Genomic DNA, 16060 nt, shown 5'->3' with positions numbered 1-16060 from the left:
TAATTATTCTATAAAGATTTCATTTACATTAATTGACACAGCCCTCCTGGCAGCCGTTGCGGATCTGATGGGGTGAACGGTCTCAGAGTGCCGGCTTGTGAGGGTGCACGGCGGAGTCGCAAAGATACACAGCAAACGCGTGTAACGTAACAGCAACGCAGTGAAGAGAAAGAAGAAAGCAAGTACCAGCGAATTAACACATGCAAAAAGATAGGTTTCTCTGAGTAGAGAGTATATTCCTTGCTCCACTTTATGTAATGTCACGACGAGGCTGCTACTACACCAGGGGGCAGCAGTAGAATGCCAGAGCGATTTGTTCAGCGGCCAATGGTTAAGCCTATTTTAGAAGGCACTGCCACCACTGCCACCGCCGCCGTCCATAACTATGCAAAAAACGCCCTTTTTGCCATAAATCCACCATCGCTAACAGACGCCTACGATGCCTAAGATAGAGCCCTTCTACCTAACCTTTAAAGAGTGCTAGCAACGTGTATAGATTTACTATTACAGAGTACAATAAGGGCATTACTTATTAAGCAAAAGGCTAGACTAATAAGCGTAATTAATTTAACTTTATCTATAATTGAGCTAGTAATTACCTACTTTAGGCTACATAAAGAAATATATTACCTAACTTTATATAACTTTCTAAATCCTGACCTTCTTATTAGTTAGTTAAGTAAAATCTAAAATAGGCTTAACTTACTAGCCACTAAATAAATCTCTCTAGTAATACTCTACTACTACCTACACTAGAGGAGTATATAAGTATCTCTAGATCTATAGGCTTTTGGCCTTGTACCCCTTTTGGCCTATTACATTAATGCCTTATAGTGTAATTATATTACACCTAGTTGTTAGTATTTTTACTTTCTACTATACATAGAACTAGTTAATTTAGTATTATAGGGACTTATCTATATGTAGTAGAACTTAAGTAAATACCTATTAATACTATGTAACAAGAAAAAGAGAATCTTTGCATACGCTTGAAAAAAGATCTCGCCCTCTCGGGAGGCAGCCCAGCACATTGCGCCGAGGGGGAATCGAACCCCCGGCTCCCCGACGCTGCTTGGTGGCAACGGAGAATTTTACCACTAAACCATCGGCGCGTGTGGATTGAATATCGTTCTCATTGTGGTGAGAAATCGGGTGGGAGACGAAGATGAAGGTCGGCGAAGGTGGCGTGAAAATAGACAATGGAGATTTTGGTGATGGCCGCTTGCACTAATTACCATTTTAACGAAGACTAGACCCAAAGGCCTCACCTAGTGAGCCTTAAGAAATCCATGCCTCGAAAAGACCAAATACAGCTCATTTCTATTCATGGTTAGTAGAGCTACGACTATCTACAATGAGAGTTGTATATTAACATTCTAGCCTGCATTATTTGCGAAATTAGAAGGCTCGCTCAGGGCAAGACCTTCACGAGACTGGATATTTTTGGCAAGATATGATGATTACCACCTGAGTAAACTATCAGTTAGACCTCATGAGAACGAGAAGCTATATTGGAACTCATTTACAACAGTATAGGACGCGTTTAGATACTCGAACCACCTCTGTAACGAATCTCTTCGATTATGGATATTCATTTGTTAATCTACTCGGGTCTTATAGCTCGGTGAGAACGCCTACCGTTTCCAACTAATAAGCAGGGTACGATGATGGAGTGTTGTTCCTGACGCCCCGTTGTGATAAAAAAATTTCACCTCTCACACAATGGCTATATTAGCTTCTTGTCGCTGGCATCCCAGATGACTTCTGGCGAGATAGCGTCGATAGCAAAAAGCACTCACATTCTCATAATGAGTAATGCGTTAGCTCTGTGATGGTTATTACTTGTCAGCAGGCGATTCTTCCACATAATACAGGAAAACGCCGACGAAGAGCAGATTTCAAGTTCATACAACAAATTGGGTAAAATTCCTATTTTGTCAAAGTATGGTTCTCGGAAACCTCCATTTTTCAGGCATGAGGCACAGGGAGCATTATCATGGGCTCATATGTGATACGGCGGATGAATTCACAATCGTGGCATCGCCCTGGTGTTGATAGCGCTATACAACTTTGATGAAGAATAACTTGCGTTAATGCGTTGAAGAAACATAGCTGCCCGATTGCTTAGCGACAAAGGAAAGAGAGAAAATGCATTTACTTGACTAATCGCCTGGGCTCTGAAGTCTGAATGCCGCATTTGAGACCCATACACAAGGTCAAAGCGGCTAAATGACGTCCCACACTCTCTGGACGAGAACTTTCCCTCAACCTCGACTCTCACTTCTGCCGCCATCTCCTCGGCGTAAGTCTCGATTCCCACTGCGGTCATCTCCATCACCCAAGCGACCGCCAACGTCATGCCTTCTGAGCTCCCCACCATCGTTTTCATCCCCGGCGCCTGGCATAAGCCCTGGATATTCGACCTTGTGCGCGACGACCTCGCCGGTCGGGGCTACCCCACCGCGGCTGTTTCATTGCCCAGCGTCGGTAGCACAGACGTGAACGCTGGGCTTGGTCAAGACGCAGACGCTGTTCGCGCCGAGCTGCAGCGACTCATTGATGCCGGGCGGGAGGTTGTCGTGGTGGCACACTCTTATGGCGGCATCCCCGTTGCGAACGCCGTCGAAGGTCTCAATCACAAATGCCGTGTTGCCAAAAAGAAGACTGGTGGCGTTCTTATGATTATCTACGTGGCCTCTTTCGCTGTCCCGGCCGATGAGAGTCTATCTGATTCTGATGGCGAGGGACTGAAGCCGTGGTTGGATGTTAAGGTAGGAGACAGGAGAAACCGCATCCAGGACCACGACGTGGCTGACTCTTATTACCTACACATTACAGGACGGTTTTGTCTCACCCCGAGACCCAATCCCGATATTCTACGCTGACGTTGAGCCTTCCCTCGCTACCAAGGCAGCCGTCGCCCTATGTCCCCAGCCTGGCAAGACATTCCAAGATAAGTCCGGGTTTGAGCCATGGAATGAGGGCTTCGAGATGGGCTACATCTTCGCAGAGGACGACCAGGTTATACCTCTGGACAAGCAAATCGACATGGCGTCCCAATTCCCAGCCAGTTCCTTCACTGCTACTCTTACAGCTAGCCATTCACCTTTCCTCAGCATGCCCGAGACTCTTGGTAAAACCATTCAGCAAGCTGCACAAGTGGCAGTTGCAAGGAAGGCCGCTTGAGCCGGTGAATACGGGCAATTCTTTTGACGCTTCGATGGTGGTGATTTTCAAGCGCATAAGCACCTGGCCAGCGGGTCTACTGGTACGGATAGTGTACAATGCTTGAATAGGTTCCGTATAGACAGCAGGTCAATATAGTGACGATAAAAGTTTGATGTAGTCGGCGGACCAAAGGAGTCACTGTCTAGAAGCCGATTGGCAGTAGGGTTGGCAAAGGGCTATCACCCGTCGCCGCTCGCAGCCTCCAGCTGGCCCATAACTCGATCCGCCCACTTGTATCAACACAGCTTCATCGGGCATTTCCTGTCTTACAAAACCCGCCAAAAGACCACTTTGATGCAATAGAGAACAGTCTTCCCTACACGTCACGTCTTTTTCCGAGCTGGACTTCCATCCAACAATCTAAGGAATGAAAGCCTTAATGAAATCCCCAGGCCCAACGTCCGGCTTGTCATCGCCGCCTGGAGGAGGGATTTTCTGGCAAGTGTATTCGTTCTAAGCATTGCGTAAGCTTTTCGTACTTTGGCAGCTGGTTCAAATTCAACTATGGATGGACTTACGCAGGGAGTCGGAGCAGCGGTAACTGCAACCGCCATCAAGGCGCTGATAATGACGAAGACGCGCATTTTGAAAAAGGATTGGTCTAAAGGAAAGATAAATCCTTGTTTGAACTTGGAAACACAGAGAAATGAGGAAGAAAAATGGATAGTTGGATAACGAGCCCTGCTTGTTATTTTTGAGAAGTGGAAGTGATAAAGTATGCAAACCTATGACTGCTGGCACGTTCTTAAACCCCTTTTATAATGGGAAAGAGGGGTCTGTATGTACTCATTTGATTCTTCAATGTACAGTAATATCCAACGAGTTATTCCAGCTTACTGTGATCCCTGACGGGTAAGCCAAAATTGTGCTTGTACAAAGTCAGTCGTTTGATTATACCTACCTGGCCTGTGACTCCCTAGGCGGGGGATACCCACAAATCGCCAAGCACCGTCAATGGTCCGATTCCACGGTACCGGATACTCGGCAAGGCGATTTTATCTCAACCTGCAACAACTAGGACTCGAATAACAGCTGTCTTGACAGCCCGCTTAACTCCTCAATCAAGGCAATGTTCCCGAAGCCAGGGAACCGGGGTCTGAAACCTTCACTTGTGACAATGTCGTAAACTCGTTAGACATAGAGTACATTTACATATCACATACACTGGCTATAATACTACGAGGAATAGTAACAAAATCCGTAGCTGCTCATTGGTCAGCATCCAACTCCAAGTATGAGGTGTGCAGCCGGAAAACACTGGACTAGCCATCACAGCCGTGCCAAACCACCCGCTCTACTGGCCGATGCAAATGAAGTTATTGGCAAACCTTCCGCACCAGCCTCTGCGCTATCAGGCTACAAAATGGTTGCGCCTCCTACAAACGATGACAAAGTCGCGACGCCGCGCGCGACTTATCAGGATCGTCAGCCTTACAGCCCGGGTCCCCCCCCCCCCCGCTATAGATTTCCGTCTCTAACGTGCAGGGGCCTTGGCATCATCGCGGCCTCGCCGACACTGCATCTTTGTTGCAGAGAAATGGGTCGAAACATAGGTATGTGAACGCGGGAGGCATAAAAGCTAAGGCTTGATGCGATTCAACTATAGTTACATATCGTGTGAGTGATATAGAATTGCTATAGGTCTACGTTGGCTGACACACTGATTGTCTCATACACGAGTCATGTACAAGAGTACAAATAACCTTCATTAGTCTGCCCCGTAAAGGTTTCTAATCCCCTTCAGCCATGGCCGTTTTCTTTATTCCTTTATACATGCGTTTTGATTCCTGTCATCCGTTGCTACCTTACAAAGCACAGCTTGCTCCAAGGGACATATGTCGCAAAAACGACGCCCGTGATTCGACAATTAACGCCTTACGTGTTGTGACAGCCTAGACTAAGCTTAATTCAAACTTGAAGGCTGTTGACATCGATGAAGATGACTACGACAACGAGGGTAGAAATTGGCCAAGTAACAAGATATTTCAAGACATACGCATTAGAGACATAACTAAGCTTCAAAGGACTCTCTCCACGTCATGATAGTCCTTTTGTCACGATAGCTTGACACAGCACCTGTCAAGTGGATTATCATGTGCCATAAATCATGTGACGTTTCATTCATTACTTACATTACTTAACTACATAGTTATAGGATCTTCCCTTTGAATTTCTACTTTCATAAGAATAAGCCTTTCTTGGTCCTACTCTTATATACCTTACTGTGTGTGCTTTACCTCGTGACACCTTTACTATATACCACATTTTCAAAGCGTACAGTTTGAGAAATGTGTGGGGACATAATGGTCAAAATATAAGCAGTTGTCTAGAGAACGGCAGCCAGAACGTGGTTTGCTACTCATACAGTTACACAACTTCATTTTCAGGACTACATTAGGTAATTTTTATCATTGATCAAAACTAGTGCCTCAGTTTCATTCCTATTTAATTATAGATAACCTTGTGATATATATTATGACTAGGCTAGTACACTATCTATAATATACATTCAATATGGCAAAGAAAACTGGGGGGTTATTTCACTGGTCGCTGCCCTTTGTGAGCTATCTAGTGCTAGGCTTTGAGATATTACAAAAAAAAAAGAGAAATGGCTTTACTTGTAGCATCATAAAAAGAAGAAAGACTTCCCACTTGTAACGATAAGAACTGCTTTCCTCATCAGCACTAACACTACAAACTCCAAATCCCATATCACCCCCCCCCCCCCCCCCCAAAGGCCTCTGCAATGACTTGGGCAGCGGATTGACTTGTGATGTTTAGTTGACAGTAAGGTGTTTTACTTTGGGCATTATTTTGCCAGATCTATATTCTGTCGTATCACGCTAGGCCCGGGGCCGCAGTGGGTGAAAGGGGTGGCCTTAGAATGATTGGAAGTCATGCTGGGGAAGGTCGATTCCACGAGGCGCCAGGGGCCTAGACTAAGCGGTGCTGTCTTTACTGTTTCTATTTCAAAGTACGTGGCCAAGGCTGGTAGACACACGATTTCGCTGGGTGACTTGTTCGAGACGAGTGGGCTCCTGGGCAGCGAAGACTCGGAGATTTAGCGCGCGAAGAGCATAAAGATCTTGCTTAGTACCAGTTTACAGGAGACCCCGTAAGCATAAAATATTGTGTGGTATTATCACAATTCGCTGCTGTTCATACCTACTTCAGTAGTCATCCACTAAGGACGCAAGCAAGTGTCATTTTGACAAGGTGATTGGACCGGAGCTTGTCCGACAAATGGTCATGTTTCAAGTACGGAGTATACTGCTGGGACGGGAAAACGCCCGTGGAGGGGAGCATATAAACATGTATAACTTGAGTGTTGAGATTTTGCCTACTGCATATTTACCCGGGGGGTCGAGGGGTGGGGGGACCAAGACACCTTAGTCTAAGGCAACCAATGACTGTCATGATAGGAATTTGATTCTCGGGAGACGTCTTTTTCTTGCTGTATCCGTTTGGTGTATTCCCGGCAAAACAAACAGCATCTATATTCCTCGAATGCCCTCATACAAATCTGACTTTCAACCAAGCGATGCATGACGGAAACCCAAATGATACAATCTACACATCCATGGCCTCGGTGATTTTGATCCACATGTCACTATGTGTGAAAACAATGTTCGTCGTCTCCTTCCATCCGGCGTTGTGCGGCTCTGCGAGCTGGAAGTCAAACTGGCGCAAGAGCTGCTCATTCAACATGGATTAGCCCGTGGTCAGGAATTTCAACTCTCCCCCATCTCTCTCGAGGGGTATCATGTAGAACGGATGTCAAAAGCGATAGCAGCTGGCCAAACTCACCTCCCAGAAGATCTTGTTCAGCTCCATGAGCGCCACCTGCTTTCCAATACACATCCAGCGGCCGGTGCCAAAGACTAGCTCCACCGTCCTCTGCATCTCCTCCTTGTTCGGCGAGTCCAGGTACCGCTCGGGCCGGAAGACGTGAACGTCCTCGCCAAAGATCTTCTTGTTGCGCATCATGCCGTAGTGACAGTGTCCGATGGCCGTCCCGCCTGGAACCCATATACCGGCGATCGTATCGCCGCCTGGGGGCACCACTTTGTAGTGGCCGTACGTCACGGCCGGCCGCATGCGAAACCCTTCCCACATTACAGCCTACGACAGAATACACGTGTTAGTTTACTTGCAACTTGCTGAGTATTGCACTCCTAGTAATAATACCGAGTGGGTGAAAGAGGGCTACGGGATAAACCGTTGTACGCACCTGGAGGTACGGCATGGATTGTGCCTGCGCGAGGGTGATGGGCACCGAGACACTCCCCTTGGCAAGAGCATCTTTGATGTCGGTCTTGAGGCGCATATCTAAAAAATGAGAGTTAGTGAATTTACACACTGTCCGTTATGATCTCGACTGCGTTGTTGCAGTGGACACTGATTTGTTGGATCAGGATTGCGGACGGGTTTAAAACATACTAAAGGTTCAAACTGATTAGTCCACATGGCTCTCTAATAAAAATGTCTCTTCTTAGCAGCACTTACCAAACTCTTGGTGTTGCAATCAAATGCAACATGACAGAGCGGATGACAGTGGCAGTCGTATCGGAACCAGCGAAGATTTGAATCAGGGCCTCGTCCTCGATCTCGGAAACGCTAAGCCCATGACGCATGAAAGACCCCACCATGTCTCTGGCATCCTTCTCATCCACTTCAAAGCGTCTTCGAATTTCTTCTCGGCCGATTCTGATCATATTTGTCGTTAGCTGGGCGAAGAAAACGGGAGGGCCAAGCTGTCTGCAGCATACCCGACGACTCTGCCCACACCATACTTGTCCGTTGGGCTCGGCTTGAACCTGTTGTTGATGAAATTCCAGCGCATGAGGGGATGGAGCCACGTAACGTCGGAGATCAGGGAAGCCAGTGCCGCGTGCTTGTTGATATCCGCGCCGTACCCGTAGAGGTCCTCGCTGGCTTCCACCCAGCCAAACTCCTTTCCGTAGGCGAGCCTAGTGATAACGTCAAGCGTGAAAAAGCGACTGAGATCGGCAAAGTCGGTCTTATCCCTGGTGATGTGCTTCCTCCTGATCATGTCGGCAAACTTGGCGATCTGGATGTCGATGATCTTTTCGAGGTCGACGTCTCGTCCGCTGTAGCCGCTCGCCACCTTGGCCTTGACCCTATCGTGGGATACCGTGTCCAGTGTGTCTGCCAAGGAGGGCCTGTTGTAGTCGATGCGGTTGACCGACCACCACGGGTCGCGCTGGTAAGTGCTGCGGGCGCCATTGACCTGCTTCCAGACGTCCGGGTCTAAGGTCACCATGTAGTGAGGCCCGGTGCGGACCAGAGGTGAGTTGTATTTCTCCAGGCTGAGGTAAATAGAGCCAATGTCACCGGTGACATAGTGGTAGATGGACCAGAAGTGGGAGAACTTAGCCAGGAAAGGACCCGGGACGTGTCTCAGCTTGTACCATGCGATGATGGAGGAGATGATGTACCAAGACACGAAAAGAGCTGCAGAACACTTCAGGACAGTGAATATGTCCAACTGCATTAATTTGAGCTCAGTCATGATGGTGGAGCGCCTCTTGAAAGTCCTTTGGGTCTTGGGGCGGATCTCGATAACAACGGCGGGCTGGTTTCTCGAAGAAGTTGAAGCAAATGAAAAGTAGAAACCCCGAATTGAACGCAGGCATATGTATGACATCTGTACTTTGTCCCACCCCACTTCAACCAGGTTTCAATCACTTGAGAAGCGGGGTTGGTTGCATTTACTCGCTGAAGCCTGCAGGACCAACATAAGCGAGGCTCTGTTGGTTGTGATATGATGTATGATAAAGGTGATCTCCACAGCCTTCGCTGCACCGTCTCTGCGGACACTGTAGTTGCTTCATTTCCAGATTACTATCCTTATCAGCTGGCCTCTGATTAGATCGAAGGGCGTTTCGGACAGAGCCTGCATCTTTACGTCATCCCACATATCGCATTGTGCGCTGGTAAGATCTTCGGTTGTAAAGCGGCAAGGATTGACCTGTGCATCCACGGCATACCGAGCTCACATGATGGGGTTTTCGCGCTGAACGAATTTGAAGGTCTCGGCGAGGGCGTCCGTATCGATGACGCCGAGAGCGAACTAAATGACAGTATTGAAAGGTGACCTCGTCCCGGATTCTATGTGGGAGTGAAACAGCTCCTCCTCCATATATGATAGAGGTGCTGGGTTAGACCTCGTACCGTTCTGGATATTCTATTCATCTTGGGATGATACATACGTAGAAAACGATTGTGTTTCGGGCTTCGTCACAGGAGATAGTCTCTAGTGTTAATTAATGGCACGCGCCAGTTCTTCAAGGACCGTGGTCCGCAGAAGAAGAGCCACCGGGATATGGCGACCGGCCGACAAGCCCAGCTCCCGTGCAACTTTGATGGCCAGACATGAGTTTCCTCCAATCGTCAAGAAGTCCTGATCCTTCTGCATTGGAGTGTTAGGGTCCAAGTGGAGCAGTTATTTCCAGACTTTACTGATCGTTCTCTCCGTTGTCGCCAGTCTTGTTTTGCCATCCTGGATCATGACGCCACTGGCACCGCATTAGGTGCCAGACCACTGGGAGATTGCCATGTTTGCGAGCTTTCGCCGTTCGGCCATGTAGTTGGACGTTGTAGAAAGCTCCGAGAGGGTCACCCACTGCAACGGCTGCATGTGGCTGGGCAACACGGCGGCAATTTTTGAGCGCAAGGCCGTGAGACCGACGTCCTGAGACGTCACGAAGCTCGCTAGGCGCTTTTCGTCTTCTGTTTGCCCCTGAGGGTCATCGTTCATGGTTATAACGACGGCGTTTTGCACCTTGGGGTCCATATCGGCCGCGGTAGAGACAGCATGTCCGATCTCTTCGAGCTTGACTCTGAATCCGCGCACCTTGACCTGGTTGCCGATGCGGCCGAAGTAGTTGAGGTTCATCTCTTCGTCCCAGTACCCAAGGTAATCGGTACGGTCGGTACATAAGCTTATGGGCCGGAGACTATGCGAAAGGGTCGAGCACGTGTCGTTCTTGTTGTTTTGCTTGCTGACTCCCCAGTACCTGCGGGTCACTTGCTCGCCTGAGACGCAAATCTCACTTGTGACCCCTTGAGCAACAGGGCACTGGCGGTGATCCAGGACGTATACGCTTACTTGCGGAAGCTCGCGACCAATGGACAATTTGTGACCAGGCAGGAGTCTACTGGTTGTTGAAATTGATCCGCACTGCAGAAGCACCCGCCTCGTGTCAGTGAATGCAAAAGAGGTGGACAAGAATGTTGACAAAGGGAACGAAGAGGACGGAGACTTATCACTTCGGCCGTAACCATTGATCAAAGTCCAACCAGATCCCCATATCTCAGCCATAGCCTGCGGCACAGGTTCACCTCCAACCACGATCATGTCAAGAAGCAGATGTTCGGATGGGAGGCACGCCGAAAATACCGACGGGGTCACGAGGGCGGCGTGGCCACGCTTGAGGTGTTCGAACGGATCCGTCCGCTATTTCAACAAGAGGGTACCGCCGTAGAATAGCGTGCTAAACATCTCAAGCGTGGCAATGTCGAACTCTGAAAGTAGATGTTAGGTCATCTATGTATGTCAATTGTGGGTACTCCAGTCTCGTTTGACCGATGTCTTGCCCGGTGAGAAGATCTGGGTGATTCGGCGACCAGATCCTGCGAAGAATCGGACTCCCGGGTTCGCTATCGAGTTAAGAATTTTGAGGTTATGCAATGAAACACGTCCTGTTTCCGGTCACTTGGTACGTAATTTGCCGGCCTTTCACGTTGATGAACGAACCTGAACGGAAGAACGTACCTTTTGGAACTCCGGTAGTTCCAGAAGACCAACTAGATCACGTCGACAGATTGCGTGACGGTTTCAACTGGAGCCGGGTCCTGCGCGCCTTGCAGAAACTCGTCAACCACGATGCAGATATCACTCTCATGAACGTTATCTTGTTTCAGGAATTTGATAGTCGACATACAGTCCCGGTTTGCCGACACAAAAATGGAAGCTCCGCTTTGCTGGATTATGGGCTCTATGCGCCTTTGTAGAAGAGTCACACCAAGCGGGCAACACATACACTCGGCCTTAATGACGGCTACATTAGCTACGATCTAGTGGAGCGTTCGATTGGTTAATACGCAGATAACAGCGTTTCTGGGTGCCATTCCATTCATATGATCCCTGATTGCAGAGGCTAGCTTATTAGATGCCTCATGACCCCTAATAAAATATGTCGCCATCTTGTGTGGAGTCAACGGTATATACCCCTGGCCATCTGGTAGCCGCACCCTCGAGTTTATCCTTGACTGTCCTGGGATCGCTGTGGCGTGTCTTTTCCGTGAGCGCTCGACTAAGAGCGGCCAGCTCACTACCATCCAGGAGACCCTTTCGGGCATCTTGGACATGAACATGGCTAGAGTCCATCAAACCCTTTAACGCGTTCCGAAAGTGTCGAAGGAAGCGGGAAACTCCAGCAGCGGCATTACGGGCAGCGTGGGAGAGAAGACGGACTCTGAGTCCATTTGGGTCTTCCTTCTCCACCATCAAAGACAGAAAAGCTGACCAAGGTTTGTGCCATGCATGTAGTTTTAAAGATCGGTGAGAGTTCGCTGTTAGTCAGCAATCTCGACGGAATTCTCGTCAATCCGGACTGAATTCTCGTCAATCCGGACTTGGGTAATTCCTTCGAAGTCTACCCTTCATCAAAGTCATTCCTCGGCTGGAGACTAAAGTATTGCTAGACAATGGTTCTGGCCGACATGCTGGCCATCAACGTTCGGAACCCATATCGGAGCGACTATAGCAGGGACTTTGAGCTATCCAGCTTCAAGAATATCAAGATAACAGATGTAAGTACTTGTGAATCCAAAGATCTTCATTGTTGCCTTCTATATACTTAGTTATTGCTGACTCTTTTCATCAACGCTACAGCTACGATACAAGATGGCCATCTTTGGATTCGGCAGCCGGAAGTGCCTAGGACAATACATTGTTGCGCAAGTGATCAAAGCACTTCTTATTCGCATATTAAGGCAGCACGATATTGAAGTTGTTAATGAAAGGGCAGACGGGAAGAGCCACGACATAGACAAAGCGCAAGTGATCCCGATGGCGGATGTAGCAGTTCGCTGGACCAATATAACAAACGGCCGTTGAACGGCCGTTGAACGCGTCGATCATGGCTTGGACATGGAGCAACGGATGGAAGCAGGTGGGTGCTTGGCCCGATTAGCGAAGCCAGCATCTCGTCAGTCATCCTAAATGGTAGATTTGAAGGCATGGTTTTTTATACGCCGTTAATTGCGGACAGCACAACTAACGCCTTATATCACCTCGTGACAAATGCAGAATGAGTCAGCCAGCATTGGTTGATGCGATAGCACTTGTGCATGTCAGCAAGAGGGGTACAGCAACGCTGTCCGCCTATGATGTGTGACGTCTCCGCTCTTCTCCATCTCTTATCTGGCTACATATCTCATTCCTTTCAACGTCGACATAAACAGCGCTTACTCCATATTTCCATTCACGTTTTACAACTACATTGCAAAGATTTTCTTCGAGATCCGCACGTGGCAGAATCCATCATGAGTGGCAAGCTCATTCTCTTTGATATTCCTGACAAAAATGGACGGGCATGGTCCTTCAACGTCTTCAAGAGTGAGGCAAATGTCTTACCATAAACATCCTCCTGACTGACAGATGTTTCAGCCCGCTTGGCATTGAATTACAAGGGCATAGATTACGAAACTGAATGGCTCGAGTACCCGGATATCAAGGGTAGACTCGAAGCCACAGGCGTCGAGCCCTGGGCTGACGACCAAACAACCCACACTTGCCCTGCGGTCAAGTTTCCCGACGGAACGTATGTCATGGACAGCGCGAAAATCATCAAACACCTCGAGGAGAGATATCCCGATAAGCCACTCCGACCTGACAGCGAGGAAGCGCAGGCCGCATCGCAACTCATGAGGAGGCTCTGGGGTCCGTTGCAGCCCGTAATGATGCCCGAGGTTTACCGAACAATTCTCGGTGAGAAAAGCCAGCCTTTTTTCTGGGATACGAGAAAGAAGGATCTAGGGATGACAATTTACGAATTCGAGGACAAGTACGGCGGTGAATTGGCCTGGGGCAAGGCCAAGCAGGCGATCGACGATGCTTCCGCTCAGCTGAACAAGACGGCAGGGCCATTCTTTCTCGGCAAGCAGGGTGATTTGGAACGTCCTAGACCAGCCGAGAACATGCTAATAAACCTTAGTCTCCTATGCCGACTTTATCTACGTCGGCCTGCTGGAAACTATGAAAAAGTATACCCCAAAGCACTACCAGCGTGTTGTTGAACAAGCACCTGCTTTGCAAAAGTTACACGACGCCTGTGCTCCGTGGTTAGAGCGAGACTACTAAGAATATTCGACACTGCAGTCAACCACGACAACTTTGGCACTAACACGTAATGCAGCTTCTAATGACATTTGGGATTCAGTGATGACTTTATACGATAGCAAATAGATGATCATGACAGACTTACAATTATACATGTGTCACATGATAAAACAATACCATTAGTTACGTGGGCAGTAATAGTAGCTTATATATCGTGACATACCCCCCAGATTTGACCTAGAAAGTCAGATCTGAACACACTTTTTAATAAAAACCTAGTTGGGTACATCTCGCTAATCATAGGTAGTAAAGATCCGTATAGACTTTAGTAGGATTTTTGACTAGGGGACCCTAATAGGAATCAAACCTACAGTGCTTAAGATCTATAGCTAGTCATTGCACTTAAATTAACACATATACTATCATGGCATAGCAGGTAGGAGCTGGGCTTATAACTGTCACATAATGAAACGATACTGTTAGTTACATGGGCAGTAATAGTAGCTTATATATTGTGACAGAATGTGCAGCTGAATCATGCGCGCTCCAGGGTCGCACAAGCTGGCTCATCATAGCCAGCTTCACCTCATCAGACTATCAAAGACATCCATGCCTCCCGAGAAACTTGGGATCTTTTCTGCTCCCCTATCATTATACAAGCTAGTGAGTGCGGGTTATACAAGCACACAGTGCCTTTGCAACTCACTGTCAACCTGATTGCGCTATATGCATGTCCCACTGAGAAGCCTTCGTTTCCAAGTGAAGTATGCCCGCGAGTCTTGTCCGACCGGGAGTGCTAGACGACATGGTTATAACTACAGGTGTCGAACCGTAGGGATTATAAAGGTTATTCACGTGTGTATTGATTGATTGTGTATCCGTACGTGTGTGTAACCGCTGCTTTGCTCGGAAATTCCCAGACGAAGCTTTCGCTTCGTGGGGAAACCCTGGTGAATTGCTGGCTTCCGATTGGCCCAATCCACCGGGGAAGTGGGGCCGATTTACCGCCAATTCCCCGGCCATCCGCCGTGTCATTTCCGCGCGTTTGACAACAGGCTTACCCCCAGGCTGCCTAATACGAGATCATCCTAGAAGATATTAATGCGCCGAGCCTAAGTAGTGTGTAGCTAACGTGTTACACAACTAAGACACTAGGCTGGTTTAAATCTCACTAACCACACGTGGGGCTGTGGCAATTTGATCACCCTACATGAATGTACCAGATAGTAATTCAGGGGCTAAAGTTCAGAGCTTAGTAGCATTTAATATTGACCCAGTTTCAGTTCTGTAACAGAATGCTGAAAACGATATCTAGCGACAACAGCCGCTCAAGTACACGACTCTTACCAACTAAAATAACCTAGCCAAGAGGCCCACAAGTGCTTGCAACCGTGCAAGAAATACTATTAAATTGCGGGCGTAGCTACGTAGTAGTAAGTGTAACCTTCTTGGTTCTATGGCCGGGCTCTGTAACATTACGAGTCATGGTTGACTTATGGCCATAGGGAAGATAGTAAAGGGTCAGAACTTTAAGACATATAGCATGCTATAAATACTGTAGTGTTCCCTATATATAACCCGTGAAGATTCCCCATTACTTCTAGCTCTTGGTCCATCAACATTCGTCAATTCCAGTACAACTCCACAACAGTCACAAAATGGTCTCCATCAAATCTTTCTCCGTTCTCGCTATGGCGTGCCTCTTGCAGCTCACAGCGGCCGCTCCTTCAGACGCTCTACAAAGTCGCCAGTTTGAAGGTCTTACTTGTACTACTTTAACCGCAGAAGGTTCTACAGTCCCCTGCAGTGTACGTACTATGTCAAACCTAAGAAGTTGAAAGTCTTTCTGTTTGAAATACATGCTAATCTATTCGATATACAGGATTGTAAGGGTGGATGCACTGCCGCTTTCGCGTGCTGCGACTGCAGCAAGGTTCCCTGCTAGAGCAAGAGGAGTGTGTTACGCCCCAACAAGAAACAGGCGGCGTCGCAGGCGGCACGGCCTTTATGGGAATCGCCACAGGGCAAGAACAGATGACTCCCTAGGAACAATAGATTTACGGTACAAGTTACGCACCAATAAGATAAAGTGATCACTATACAGGACCTACCGGGGGTTGAGTTTGGTCCATTCGCCTGTGGCGTTGGTGTAGCAGTCACCACTAGTACTAGCAATACAAAGCTATCTCAGCTTTATGTCACAAAACATGTTCAGATGCCCCGCCCAATGGTCGCCTTGACTACAGACTCCTACCTCCCCGTAGTGCACGAGGGCGGCCATCTTGCCGCCGATCCGCCACCCTTGATCACCCCAGCTTTCGCCCAGAAGGGGGCGCTTTGAGTATAGCTCTCGGCTGCGGGCCGTTTCTTTCCGCTCTTCTTCTCGTTCACCGTCGTCGCCTCTTACTCTCATTACCCCAAACCAGACATTAGTAGTTAACTTTTAGGAGGGGTCCGATTTCC

The 16060-nt window shown here is 48.2% G+C and overlaps 7 protein-coding genes and 1 non-coding gene across 8 annotated transcripts; 4 read left to right on the top strand and 4 right to left on the bottom strand.

Moving 5' to 3' along the window:
* Positions 1 to 1031: 1031 nt before the first annotated feature.
* Positions 1032 to 1112, bottom strand: LY79DRAFT_t238. The gene has a single exon. It is a non-coding gene; the product is annotated as a tRNA-Gly (tRNA).
* Positions 1113 to 2357: 1245 nt separating this feature from the next.
* On the top strand, positions 2358 to 3186 carry LY79DRAFT_673311 (Alpha/beta hydrolase fold-1; the record flags this gene model as incomplete). Its single annotated transcript, XM_060564157.1, has 2 exons — positions 2358 to 2771; positions 2839 to 3186. 2 exons carry the CDS (start codon positions 2358 to 2360, stop codon positions 3184 to 3186), a joined length of 762 nt encoding a protein of 253 aa, XP_060409523.1.
* A 402-nt stretch (positions 3187 to 3588) lies between these two features.
* On the bottom strand, positions 3589 to 4107 carry LY79DRAFT_706817 (uncharacterized protein; the record flags this gene model as incomplete). Its single annotated transcript, XM_060565035.1, has 2 exons — positions 3747 to 4107; positions 3589 to 3681 (listed from the first exon to the last, which is right to left on the bottom strand). The coding sequence occupies exons 1-2, from the start codon at positions 3810 to 3812 to the stop codon at positions 3589 to 3591; spliced, it is 159 nt and encodes a 52-aa protein (XP_060409522.1). The 5' UTR covers positions 3813 to 4107.
* A 2015-nt stretch (positions 4108 to 6122) lies between these two features.
* Positions 6123 to 6293, top strand: LY79DRAFT_524881 (uncharacterized protein; the record flags this gene model as incomplete). Its single annotated transcript, XM_060555675.1, has 1 exon — positions 6123 to 6293. A coding segment is annotated over one exon (171 nt), but the record flags the coding sequence as incomplete, so codon positions are not given.
* Positions 6294 to 6543: 250 nt separating this feature from the next.
* Positions 6544 to 8834, bottom strand: LY79DRAFT_567465 (cytochrome P450). The gene is made up of 5 exons (XM_060558896.1): positions 7998 to 8834; positions 7736 to 7935; positions 7460 to 7557; positions 7036 to 7350; positions 6544 to 6921 (listed from the first exon to the last, which is right to left on the bottom strand). The coding sequence occupies exons 1-5, from the start codon at positions 8759 to 8761 to the stop codon at positions 6799 to 6801; spliced, it is 1500 nt and encodes a 499-aa protein (XP_060409520.1). The 5' UTR covers positions 8762 to 8834; the 3' UTR covers positions 6544 to 6798.
* Positions 8835 to 9988: 1154 nt separating this feature from the next.
* Positions 9989 to 11739, bottom strand: LY79DRAFT_492609 (amino acid adenylation; the record flags this gene model as incomplete). Its single annotated transcript, XM_060553324.1, has 3 exons — positions 9989 to 10253; positions 10361 to 10448; positions 11655 to 11739. Coding segments are annotated over 3 exons (438 nt in total), but the record flags the coding sequence as incomplete, so codon positions are not given.
* A 933-nt stretch (positions 11740 to 12672) lies between these two features.
* Positions 12673 to 13790, top strand: LY79DRAFT_615777 (uncharacterized protein). The gene is made up of 3 exons (XM_060561993.1): positions 12673 to 12874; positions 12926 to 13423; positions 13473 to 13790. The coding sequence occupies exons 1-3, from the start codon at positions 12802 to 12804 to the stop codon at positions 13616 to 13618; spliced, it is 717 nt and encodes a 238-aa protein (XP_060409518.1). The 5' UTR covers positions 12673 to 12801; the 3' UTR covers positions 13619 to 13790.
* Positions 13791 to 15207: 1417 nt separating this feature from the next.
* On the top strand, positions 15208 to 15773 carry LY79DRAFT_567462 (uncharacterized protein). Its single transcript, XM_060558895.1, has 2 exons — positions 15208 to 15405; positions 15480 to 15773. Exons 1-2 carry the CDS (start codon positions 15256 to 15258, stop codon positions 15540 to 15542), a joined length of 213 nt encoding a protein of 70 aa, XP_060409517.1. The 5' UTR covers positions 15208 to 15255; the 3' UTR covers positions 15543 to 15773.
* The last annotated feature ends 287 nt before the right edge of the window (positions 15774 to 16060 follow it).

The sequence above is a fragment of the Colletotrichum navitas genome, assembly GCF_030913465.1.
Source record: "Colletotrichum navitas strain CBS 125086 chromosome Unknown LY79scaffold_83, whole genome shotgun sequence".
NCBI classification, from domain to species: Eukaryota; Fungi; Ascomycota; class Sordariomycetes; order Glomerellales; family Glomerellaceae; genus Colletotrichum; species Colletotrichum navitas.
The sequence above is the reverse complement of the archived record's forward strand: the minus strand, read 5'-3'. Positions and strand labels throughout refer to the sequence as shown.

Coding starts and splice junctions, on each gene's coding strand:
- LY79DRAFT_615777 (XM_060561993.1), top strand. CDS start 12,802: ATGAGTGGCAAGCTCATTCTCTTTGATATTCCTGACAAAAATGGACGG. Junction 12,875..12,925: donor GTCCTTCAACGTCTTCAAGA/GTGAGGCAAATG, acceptor CAGATGTTTCAG/CCCGCTTGGCATTGAATTAC. Junction 13,424..13,472: donor ATTCTTTCTCGGCAAGCAGG/GTGATTTGGAAC, acceptor AATAAACCTTAG/TCTCCTATGCCGACTTTATC.
- LY79DRAFT_567465 (XM_060558896.1), bottom strand. CDS start 8,761: ATGACTGAGCTCAAATTAATGCAGTTGGACATATTCACTGTCCTGAAG. Junction 7,936..7,997: donor GGTGTGGGCAGAGTCGTCGG/GTATGCTGCAGA, acceptor AAATATGATCAG/AATCGGCCGAGAAGAAATTC. Junction 7,558..7,735: donor GATTGCAACACCAAGAGTTT/GGTAAGTGCTGC, acceptor CTCATTTTTTAG/ATATGCGCCTCAAGACCGAC.
- LY79DRAFT_567462 (XM_060558895.1), top strand. CDS start 15,256: ATGGTCTCCATCAAATCTTTCTCCGTTCTCGCTATGGCGTGCCTCTTG. Junction 15,406..15,479: donor GTTCTACAGTCCCCTGCAGT/GTACGTACTATG, acceptor TTCGATATACAG/GATTGTAAGGGTGGATGCAC.